At 33.4% G+C, this 12,561-nt stretch overlaps 1 protein-coding gene across 1 annotated transcript; it reads left to right on the top strand.

The window, feature by feature from the left end:
* Positions 1 to 7,699: 7,699 nt before the first annotated feature.
* Positions 7,700 to 10,014, top strand: LOC120202561. Its single transcript, XM_039202979.1, has 3 exons — positions 7,700 to 8,329; positions 8,462 to 8,938; positions 9,040 to 10,014. The coding sequence occupies exons 1-3, from the start codon at positions 7,700 to 7,702 to the stop codon at positions 10,012 to 10,014; spliced, it is 2,082 nt and encodes a 693-aa protein (XP_039058910.1).
* Positions 10,015 to 12,561: the final 2,547 nt, after the last annotated feature.

Genomic DNA, 12,561 nt, shown 5'->3' with positions numbered 1-12,561 from the left:
TTGTGCTTGACATTTGGTTCACCTTTCGGTATCTCATTTGTTAATTGGGCCCCGGAATTAGGCTTCGACTTGGGTTAAATGATTAGGAGTCGCACCGATCATTTATTTTAAACAAAATAGGCTGACCGGATACCTTATTTCTTACCTGATCTGCATATTACCAGTGATGTGTCGGATTCGGGAGTCGGTTACAGTCAAGGAAGGGTTAGCACCCTTGAACTGCCCTTTCGGTACCGTGTAATTTCCAGTTGTCTTAAATTAATAAAATTATATGTCTAATTTAAAAGGTAAAATAACGATTCAAATTACTTACCGCTGACAGTTTTAAAAGTGTACCCTTACAAAAGTCAATAAATATGTTAGAGAAAGAAAAAAATGAAAAAAATACAATTGAGAGAGAAAAAAGAAAATAGGGATTCAACATGAAGATAAAAAATGAAGAAAATAATAAATAAAAAAATAGATAGAATAGTAAAAATCTATATACAATTAACAAATAAGAATAAGAAAGAAAGTAATAAAATGAACATCAAGAAAATATAAAATAAATAAAAATGGAAATAAAGTAGAAAAGGAAAAAAAAGAGAAAAATATACATATATGCAATATAATCAAATAACAAATAACCAAAATATATAATAATACAAATAGCAAAAGTATATATACATAGTGATAAAATATAGTAATATATAAAATATATAATAGTGATAATATATATATATATATATATATATATATATATTAAAATGACGAAAGAATAAATAATAATAAAAAAAGTAATAATAATAATAATAAAAATAATAGATAATAAAAATATATAATTAAATATATATAATAATAAATATACTGTTGGAATTAAAAAAATAAGAAATAAAAAACATTAATAATAAAATGAAGGGACCGAATTGAATAAAAAAAAGGTTAGGGGCTCAAATTAAAAGGAAAAATAAAAAATTATAGCCCGAATTAAAATGGATTTAGGGGGGAGAATTGAATATTTAAAAATAGGAACACGCCTCGGGGGTAGATCTAGGTTCGAAACTTTGAAACCCCACCCCTTTTTGGTCATCGGCACAACCCACATTTTGGGTTATTCGAATCAAATCTCAAGAAAAATAACATGCACATGGGAGAAATGAACGAATCAAGGTAAAAAAGATGCTACCTTTTATTTTCTTTTCGAATCGTTTACAATAGCTTTGCCTTTGTATTTTTTCATGCTTTCCTCTCTATTTTGTATGTAAATCGTGTGTTACAATAGTGAGTTACAATGGATATTTATAATGCTTCTGGATCCTATTGTTAGGAGTTTAAATCATAGTAGATCTCTATCATATTTTTAGGAGTTTGAATCCTAGTAAAACTCTATCTTATTTTTAGGAGTTTGAATCCTAGTAAAACTCTAACGTTATGTTTGTTTTCTGAATCCCACTAAATCAGGGTTGTTGAGAGTGTTGTACCAGGACGAAAAGGTGTGTTGACACATACGTTGTACTCCTCCACAAGTACACTGTAGGCAACTACATAACTGTCGAATCAAAAACAATGCATCCCAAACAATCTTTAACTGAGTGCAGTAATTACTTACTGACATTTGATATTGTTTGAGCTCATATAATCGCTTCTTTAAATGAAACAATTGTGGCCCATTCGACTGCTGGAAGCGATCAACCAAATCTTTCCACATTTCAGCTGCAATTGTATGATACAACAAACTCGCAATAATGTCCTTGGAAACTGAATTGAGAAGCCAAGAATTGACCAAATTGTTGGCTCTTATCCAAGTTGAACTTATTTACCATAGACGAATCAGGAGCTGAAATGGAACCATCAATGAAACCAAGTTTGTTCTTGGCAGAGAGGGTAAGCATCATCGATCTTTTCCAACTATGAAAGTTATCATTGGAAAACAATTGACTCGCCAATATCATACCAGGATTATCAGATGGATGCAAATAGTAGGATTTGCCCCATTATCGAAACTATCATTTAAGGAATCAACCATGATGAAGTGTAAAAAAATCAAACTTTTGATACCATATAACAAACAAGAAACTGGAAATGGAAGAATGCTTTCTTTCACTTACTGTCAAAAGAAAGTTACAAAGCTGAAGGTTACAAAGCAGTTTATATACAACTATAATGTTAACTAACTAACCGTATTAAAAAACATAATAAAACATCTAACTAGTTACAGTTAATGTATCCTAATAAGTATTAAAATTAGCAGGTTATTTGATATATGTTGTATTTATTTATATATCTTTAAAAATATTATTATTTTTCAAAAATAACCCCAACTTTCTCTTAAATATTAGTATTGTTATTCATTAAACTCCTTTTCAATCTACATTAGTCCTTAAATTTAGTTTTTTTAATTTTTAATCCTCTTGATGACGTGACACTTAAATATTATACCATTTGGTCTATTCTTATAGTGTTGCATCATAAAACAAAGACATACATTACCGAAGGAATTCGGGACCACTGCCTGACCTGCATCGTTACATAAAGCAACGCAATTCCTCTGAGGGCCAAAAGTGGATGATTTTGATTCGGGTTGTTATCTGTCAGAATCCTGAAAATAATATAAGTAAATATGAAAGATTATAAAATCTATTTTAACAACACTATTAAATTGGTTGAATGGTCAAAACAGAATTAAAGTAGTTGAATGATCCAAATTAAAGTGATAGTTAAATGATTAAAATGAAATTAATGTGATAATTAAATGATTAAATACGTAATTTATCCAAAATTATTTTTATCAATAATTATAACAATATCAATAGAAATTTTTTAATAGTTTGGATAATTATAATGTAGTATTTGTATAAAATTTTTCTAATAAATTGATATTGCATATATCTTACAAAAGTAACTGTTTGAAGTCATAACCTTTAAGAATAATAACATTTCCCTTTTATTATCTAATCACTTAATGTGTTCATTATCAATAGAAAATTTAATTTTGTTAAGTCATCAGCCATTATATTCTCTCACGTTTTATAAGTCATGATATTGAAATTTTTCGAATATTTTTATTTTAGGTTAAAGTACACAAATTATTTCCTGATTATATGGTATTATTTTTTTAATCTCCATACTATTAAAAGTTATAAAATAATCTCTCGAGTATAGAGTATCTTTTATAGTATCTCTATTATTAAAAGTTACAAAATAATCATTTGATTATTCATATGTTCTAAACTTGTCATTTTCAATAAAAAAAATTAGCGGCCATCTGAGCTGGACGTTAACTTTTTAACTAGGATATAATAAAATATGATCTTAGAACTACTTGAGCTATATTTTATAGATCAACCCTTCTTTTACATTATTCTGTCAAACCAATGCTTGAAACATTATGTTGTCGAGTCAATGTTTGAAAGTAAATACAATGCTAATAGAAACAATTAAAATATGATTTTATGATATCACAGTTTGCATGTTAATGTCTAACATAAATGTCCATCAAATTTTAATGGAAAAAGACGAGTTTAGAACATATGAATAATTAAGTAATCATTTTGTAACTTCTAATAGTTGGGAGACTTAATGAAACAACATCATATAGTCAGATGACCATATGTATACTTTACCCTTTATTTTAATCATTTAAAGGCTTAGTGATTGCGATTGGGTTGGACCTATGGGTTGAATTTACAAACTCAGGGACTAGCCTTCGAACAAGATGAGGACTTACACATGGGCTCATCTTAAATTAAGTTTTTAGCTATTATAAATTATTGTTTTTAGGAATAGTTATGGGTTGAACTTGGATGTCTATTATTCCAATAAGAATTTGCACTCGAACATTTTAATTATTTTAAAAATTAAATTTATCTACTATTTATATTATATTTGATTGTCAATATTTAAAATTTAAGTTAAAATTAGTTATATCAAACTTAAGCAATTGCGTTTACAGGATGTATATACGTTATCAATAGTTAAGTAAGATTCTTAGCAGATATACATAATCATCCCAGATGATTATAAAATAAAAATGAATCGTTAATTTTTTATTAATTTAAATTCTAAAATAAATTAAATATGTATAATCTATTGTTATTTATTTTGTAGAGCTTAAGATGACAAGAATTGTTTTGAATTTGGTTTTAGCCCTTTCACCATTAATGGACCATTGGGTGGAATGTATAAAGGACGAGGAAACTTCATTGGCTTCGACACTGCATTGTTACAGAAAAGCATAAACGCGTTATGAATTGAACTCAAATTATTCAAAAACCAAACCCCCAAATATATTAAGCACTTTGTGATATTCTAATTTGAATATCTGTAAGATACGTTCCATATAATACACTACTTCTAAAAGTTTTTTTTATATATATATATATATATATATATATATATAGGGAGGGAGAATCATTTTACAACATGTCTATTATAATTCAAATGAAACATAACAAAAAAAAAATCTGGAGGGATGGTAATTTGATCCGAAATCAATATGTTCTTACTTGATTTAATTTATTAGGATCATATTTTTCTTTTTTTTTTAAAATTAGAGTTTAGATCAAGTTTAGGATGAACAATTCCGGACTTTTTATGTGATAATAGTATAATGTTCTTTTATATATTTAAAAGATAATTATTATAATATCTCTCTCTATATAATTATTTTTCAATTAGGTCTTTTTATCGAATAAAGATAAGAATTTTTTTATATATATTTATGTCAAATTTAGATTATGTGTGGATTCCCCCCCTAAATTAAGATTGAATTGTACCTTTTTGAACTTAGTTCGAGTCAAGTATGGGTGAAGGAGTATGTTTTTCAAGTTGAGACAAGTTGATCAAGAACTCGATCCAACTTAACCCGTTACGATTCCTGAATACATCAAATCCTAAAACCTTGATACATATATAGTTGTACTAAAATAATTACCCTTGTTGGAATAAAAGTATACCATACTGATCCAAGAGCTTCACATTCACCATTGATTTTTTTTTCTTTTCAATTTATTTATTCACTAAATTGATTATATTGTGATTTTTTAAATCAAATTACATATCATTTTTAACACAAAATCTAATAAAAATATATTTAAAGAAAAGAGAAAAAATAATTTTGATGAAGTGTTTGCCTGCTTAGGTTTAAAAACAACATGAAGGGTCTCTCTCTCTCTCTCTCACTCTCTCTCTCTCTCTTGTCTTTTTGTGTGTGTTTGTGGATAAATTCTCTTCGTCCCCCCCCCCCACCCTTCTTTTACATTATTAATAATTGAATTCATGGCCGGTTTGATATCTTTGATTGGAACAGACCGGGACCCCCTTCCTTTCAATAAAAGCAAACACTATTCATGTGTTTGAGATGGGGTCGGTCCTTTATCCATATATACATTTGCAAGGGCAATCCAGAAACAAGTAAATGAGTGTCAAATTTGATATATTCTGCATATACTAAATTATAGATTTCATATTTTAAATTGAGTAAATAATTTTTATGCCGAGGACGTGAATTTTTAGGTAGTTATATTAAAAATTTAGGAATTACAAAAGTATAAAATTTTGTTTAAATTATAAATATAAATTATGAAGAAAATATTCAAATAATATGAATATTTGAACTTTTTAGAAAATACTGTCATTTTCAACACCTCTTGAATACGTACAGGATGCATGCAAAAACAATTTTGCTTCCATATTACTCAAACCTTTGAGAGTGTGTTGAATGGAAGCACTGTAATGAGAATTCTTCAAGCTTAAACAACCTTCCATGTCCTTGTGTCACCCCTTTTGGAATGCGTATTAATGATTCACCAATGTCCTCCCAAACCATAATATAATATTTAATTTTTATAAAAAAGAATCCTAAACTTAATCATTCATAAAATGGTCCACACTCCACACTCCACATGCACCACAACTTGCAACTTTAATCATGTGTTTTGCTTTCCCTTCTATTATCTTTATTCTACACATGGAACCACTCCATTCCATGCCATGCATTATTTATATTTATATATTATTTATTTTAGTAATGCTCACTCGAGAGGTTTTACCTTTTAAGATAATATCGAGATTTAAATTCATACAAAATAAGATAATATATGCATCGTTAATCACTCAATCAGTTAATAGATCTCATGATCACCCCTTTTATTCATACAAAATTACAATTTCGTTTTTGAGGACGCGGTTAAACAATCTCTAAGTATATTTTTATAAACAAATAGTTGATGCGCTTATAATATATAATTTGATGTCTTATTACTATTAATTAGGGATTGGCAACTATCGAAACATCAAATATTAATTTTATAAAAGTTATATTTTATTATTAAATATTAAATAATAAATCTGACTTAGAATTACATAAATTATTTTCAAAATCGAATTTAAATTAAGACTAAAATACAAGATGTCCCCCAATCATGGGGCACTGTTTTGGTAAGTCACGAAAAATTATAAATGGTCTATGACTATAAGACGTTATTTTGTCGAGTCCCCGATTATGAGACACTATTTTGTTAAGTCCCGACTATTAAAAATTATAAATTGTCTCTGACTACATGACGTTGTTTTGTTGAGTCCCCGACTATTAAAAATTACAAAATGATCATCCGACTATTCATATATTCTAAACTCGTCCTTTTTCGTTAAAGAATTGATGATTGTTTGAGTTAGACGTAAACCTGTTGACTGAGATATGATAAAAATTTTAATTTTATCGTATTTTTTCAAGAGTATTGTTGCTCTATTTTTATCTTAATTTTATTATTATTCTAATTTTTAGTTTTATATATTACAAAAATAAAATTTTATCATTTAAGAGGTCAAGCTATAATTTTAAATTTTAATAAGACTAAAATCATATTTTTATCATTTGAAGGAGACTAAGACTCGCCTCATTTTGTCTTTAATTTTTATGTTGTTCAAAAATATTATTAAATATAAATATAAGTTTAATACATTTTTTTACTTTTATCCATATTTTCTTAAAAAAAATATTTCCATAATTATATCTATACCATGTTTAAATATATATCTTAAAAGTACTTTGAAAACTATATAAAATATGGTGAATAAGACATATTGAGTGATTGGCAACTGTAAAAATGTGTGAAATTTGACTTTTTGAAGCTCTAACAAAAGAAAATTAACATGTTTTGATCAACAGCTAAACAACAACAGAAGAATCAAAAGATATAATAAAAATGATGTTTTAGTCAAATTTTAGGTAAGCCTTCCTTTTATTTATTTTAACAATTTCATTATAAATGAAAATTAGATAAATATTAAATTATATTCATTGAATTCAATATTTTATTTACTTTTAAACTCATAATGATAAAATAAGTTATTGTTCTCCTTTGAAATTTTAGATTCAAACGATTATTAAAAATTATAAATGGTCTCTAGCATCCCAAATTTTTTATTTACTTTTATAATACACTTAAAAATATAATGATAATGATTTTATATATTAATGGTATAATAAAAAAAAATTATCGTGTTAAAAGATACATATTTGTACAAGTAAATGTATGAGTTGGACTTTAAATAAAGGAAATTCAAATGAGGGAGGTTAGCGCACGTTTTGCTTTTTCTCTAGGTGCATGTTAGCAGGACTAACAACGACTGAAAGCGGGCTATCCTTCTTCTCTTTCGATCTTCGATTGTTTGATTCTTGCTCAATTTCTGGTTGATTCTTTGGGGGTTTTGTTGGGCAATGTCTGTTGGTGTGGCCACAGACTGGAGAAGTTTATTTGCGGCAGGTAACGAGCAAGAATTGGACTTTTTTCCCCCGTCGGAGGCTGCGGGTTTGCTCGTGGTGAAACCTCCAAGAGATGTGTTCGAGGAGGGTATTTTGGAATGGAGGCATGCTCTGGTTGGGCAGTTCATTGGCTCAACCTCTAACTTTGGCTTGTTGCAGAAAACAGTTGATCTGATGTGGGGCAAAGCCGCTCCGGTGAAGGTGAGCCTTGCCGGATCCAACCTTTTTGTTTTCTCTTTCGATAATTCCTTGGCCAGGGACTGGGTTTTAGAAAATGGTCCCTGGCATGTACAGCATAAGCCCCTCTTCCTCAGGAAATGGGAACCGAATTTGAAGGAGCTGCACTTTGATTTGGATCGTATGCCAATTTGGATTCAACTCTTTAATGTTCCTTTGGAATTATTTTCGAAGAAGGGACTCAGCTACATTACTAGTGCTATCGGTAAGCCCTTACACATGGACTCCATTACTGCTTCTAGAGCGAGACTTGAGTATTCTAGGGTCTGTGTTGAAATTTCGGTTGGCTCGAAAATTCCAGATTTTGTTGATGTGCTTCTTTATGATGAGTCTGTAGTGAGAATTAAGGTTTTTGTACCTTGGCTTCCTGCCTCGTGTGTTGAATGTATGAAATTTGGGCATTCAATGAAATTATGTCCTTTGGGGAAGAAGAAGGTACAGGTATGGAAGGCAAAAGCTCCTCCTTAGGAAATTAAGCAGGGTGTTATTGACAACAGTCTAGCTGGATTGGAGGTGATGAGTGATGGTGTTGAAACAATACCAGCTCAGGAGAAAATTGTTAATACAAGCCCAGCTGAGATTGTGGTGAAATGCTATGGGTTATGTACTGAGTCTTCGAATTTTTCTGAACAGTCTATTCCTAATAATGGTACACTAGTGGAAGTGATGTGTGTAGGGAAGGTCCATGCTGATTCTAGTAGAGATAATATGGCGGGTTTAAATGCTCATGTGGGGAATTCAGGAAGTAATCCCCCTATTAAACGTGGTCGGGGTAGACCAGGGAAAGAACCTAAAGTTGCTTTAGGAGCTTCAAAAAATAAGTTTGAGGTTCTTACCTCAATTGATCCTGAAAATTTGCTGCCTGCTGATGATGGTAAGAAGCAGAGAGCAGCTTCTTTAGGAGTGTCTAAACTTGTTCAGGACTTAAAGTTGAAGAAAAAAGAACAACTTGATAAAGTGAAGAAAATGGAGGACAGGGGTGGTACCTCTTCTTCTCCCATTATTTTATGTTAGTTAGTTTTTGGAATATCCGAGGATTTAATAATCCTCATAAACAGAGGAAAGTCATTAATTGGGCTACTAGCTGTCATATAAGCATCCTCTGTCTGTTGGAAACTCGTGTTAAGGAAATTAACTCTGCTGACATTCTAAACCGGAGTTTTAGTGACTGGGACTCCTATTGCAACTATAATCACGTATTCAATGGTCGTATTTGGGTTCTTTGGCATAAATACCTGGCTTGTTCTGTCATCCCTGCGTATGATCAGAGTGTTTCGATTAAGGGCTCTTTTGAGGGACAGAGCTTTTGTGTCACTGCAGTGTATGGATTGAATGACGGTAATGCTCGGAGACACCTATGGAACCAATTAATCTCCCTGGATATTGTCAACCTTCCATGGCTGATTGGGGGCGATTTTAATATCATTTTGAACCTTGAGGAGAGCTCGGGTAGCATCAATGCTTCTACTCTAGCTGATATCTCGGACTTTCAGAGATGTGTGGAAAACTTGGGGGTTTTTGACCACCCGTTCACTGGTCCCTTACTTACCTGGTCAAACAAGCAGCATGATTTGTATTTGGCTCGCAAGCTGGACCGAGTCCTGGTGAACTCTGCTTGGATTGATGCTTTTCCTGAATCCGATATGGAGTTCCTCGCCCCGGGGGATTCTGAGCACTGTCCTGCTGTAGTGTGGCTCCGGAAAACAGCCCCTGTGACTAGGCCTAAACCGTTTCGGTTCTTTAATTTTTGGGCTCTGCACCCGGACTTTTTAGCCATCGTTAGGGATTCTTGGCAGGTTCCAGTGGAGGGTAATCCTGCCCAAGTACTTTTTCAAAAGCTCAAACGGTTAAAATATCCTCTCAGATATCTCAACAAAATCCACTTCAATGACATCTCCAATCAGGTGAAACTGAAAAGAGAGGAGCTGATGCGTATTCAACTTGCAAATCTTTCTGCTGGCAGTATTGTCAACGATGAAATGCAAGCTGAGAGGGAGCTTCATTCCCTTGAAGAAGCTGAGATGCTTTTTTAAAAGCAAAAGGCTAAAGTCAGTTGGATAAATGAGGGTGATCAAGGTACTCGCTTCTTTCATTCGGTGGTGGCTAGCAAAAGGAAAAGCAGTACGATAAGGGTTCTTTTTGATCAATCTGGTACTAGGCTCGACATTTTCAATGATATGGCAAATGAGGTGATCAAATTCTTTCAGTATCAGCTGGGTACGACCGATGCAAATGTAAAGGGCTGTAGCACATCTACAATTAAAGATCTCCTCAATTACTCCCTTCCCCTGGGTGCTGACACTGTTTTATGTCGTGATGTTTCTGACGTGGAGATTCGGGAAGCCTTATGGGGACAGGCAAACGACAAGTCCCCTGGACCTGACGGTTATAATCATTTTTTTTATAAGGTTGCTTGGCCCATTATTGGAGTTGATTTCACAACTGCTGTTAGGTATTGCTTCGACAACTCTTTCATTCTTCCTGCTTTTAACTCCACAGCTGTTGTCCTTGTTCCCAAAGTGCCAAATCCTAGCTTAGTCAAAGATTTCAGGCCTATTTCTTGTTGTACTGTGATTTATAAGACCATCACCAGGATCTTGGTTAAGCGCTTGTCTGTTGTGTTCCCCGACATGGTAACCAAAAACCAAACTGCTTTCGTTAAAGGGAGAAGCATTGTTGACAACACCCTCCTTGCCCAAGAGATTGTCAGGGGTTATAATAGGAAAAATATTTCCCCTAGATGCACGTTGAAGATAGACCTCCAGAAGGCTTTCGACTCCCTTGATTGGAACTTCATTTTGGTTACTCTGAAGGCATTGGGCTTGCCTGAGAAATTTATTGGTTGGATTGGGGCATGCTTCACTAAACCGAGCTACTCGATCATGTTCAATGGCAGTCTCGTTGGCTATTTCAGAGGTGGCCGTGGTGTTAGACAAGGCGACCCTCTTTCGCCTTACCTCTTTGTTCTCACTATGAACGTTTTATCGAATTTGTTGAATGTGGCAGCTCTTAGAGGCATTTTTAAGTTTCACCCCAAATGCAAAAGGATAGGCTTGACTCATCTTTGCTTTGCCGACGATCTCCCCATTTTCTGCAAAGCCTCCATTGATTCTATCATTGGTGTGCAAACTATCTTGGATGTCTTCTATTCTTTCTCTGGGCTCAAATTAAATATCAATAAATGCGAGATGTTTATTGCTGGGATATCAGCTGATCAATGTAGAGATCTAAGTGTGAACACAGGGTTTAAAGTAGGGAAGCTCCCTGTGCGATACTTGGGTATCCCGCTGGTTACAAAGAAGCTTACTATAGCTGATTGTCAGCCTCTTCTTGATAAAATAAGGGCACAGTTGAACCTTTGGGCTAACAGGCATTTGAGCTTTGCCGGTAGGCTCCAACTTATACGTGCTGTTCTTTTCAGTTTAACAAACTATTGGTGTAGGCAGATTATGGTTCCTGCTGAGGTGATCAGGAGGGTGGAACAGTTGTGCTCTCGCTTCTTTTGGAAGGGAGTTGATCTGCCTGCGAAGGGAGCTCGGGTGAGTTGGAAACAAATATGCCTTCTAAAGTCTGAAGGGGGTCTTGGGGTCATTGATATCCTTGGATGGAACAAAGCTTGTTTCGTTAAGCTTATCAGGAACTTGTTGGCAGATGAGGGTTCCCTTTGGGTAGCTTGGATTTGTTCCTATATTATTAAAAGCTCGGACTTTTGGCAGTTGAACTTACCTTCTAATGCTAGCTGGTACTTCAGGAGATTGCTGAAGTTGAGACCTGCTGCTCATCATTTATTTGTTAATCGGGGCAAAGAACTTAGCACAAGGCAGATTTGGGAGGCCATTCGCCCTAAGGCACCAAAGGTTGTGTGGCATCATCTAGATTGGTTTGCTGGACGTATCCCTAAGTACTGTATTATTCTTTGGATGACAATCCTGGATAGACTTCCTACCAGGATTAGGCTGTTGCGAATGGGACTTGACATAGATAATGATAAGTGCTTGTTATGTAACTTGGAGTCTGAGACACTTGAGTGTGACTACGCGGGGAATCTCTGGAAGACCATTATGCAGCTCTGTGGTGTTAATCGTCGAGCTTCTCACTGGGATGGCGAGCTTGCTTGGGCCACTCACTGTTTTAAAGGCAAATCCCTCATCACGCGAATGCTTAAACTTGCTTTGTCGAGCCATGTGTACTGGATATGGAAAGAGAGAAATGACAGGTTGTTTGGGGGAGTCCCTAGACCGTGGTCTACTATCCTTGAGGATGTAAAAGCTGTCGTACGAATTAGGTTGCGTGGTTGCTCTATCAACGTAGCAGATCCGAGAAACGCTACTCTCTGCGCTAGCTGGAACATTGCGTGATATCTTGAAGCGCTTCCCCCTCTGTTGATCACCTTGTACTGGTTTTTGGTTATCTGTTGCTAGGGGCTTTTGTTTTTAAAACAGTTTGTTTCTTTGTAAAGTACTGGTTCATATGTAGCAGTCTTCTGCTTCTCTTGGGTTATAAATACAGATTATCCAAAAAAAATGTATGAGTTGGATAATAACAATCACGTATGTGTACAAGTCTTATTTTTCATCACT

Source organism: Hibiscus syriacus, unplaced genomic scaffold (genome assembly GCF_006381635.1).
Source record: "Hibiscus syriacus cultivar Baekdansim isolate YM2019G1 unplaced genomic scaffold, ASM638163v2 tig00008957_pilon, whole genome shotgun sequence".
NCBI lineage: Eukaryota > Viridiplantae > Streptophyta > Magnoliopsida > Malvales > Malvaceae > Hibiscus > Hibiscus syriacus.
This window is presented reverse-complemented; position numbering and strand designations above follow the sequence as displayed.

Bases quoted from the DNA above. Each gene is read 5' to 3' on its own strand.
- LOC120202561 (XM_039202979.1), top strand. From the start codon at position 7,700: ATGTCTGTTGGTGTGGCCACAGACTGGAGAAGTTTATTTGCGGCAGGT. The intron at 8,330-8,461 runs GTTTTTGTACCT...GAAATTAAGCAG, and splicing joins AGTCTGTAGTGAGAATTAAG to GGTGTTATTGACAACAGTCT. The intron at 8,939-9,039 runs GTGAAGAAAATG...CCTCATAAACAG, and splicing joins AAAAAGAACAACTTGATAAA to AGGAAAGTCATTAATTGGGC.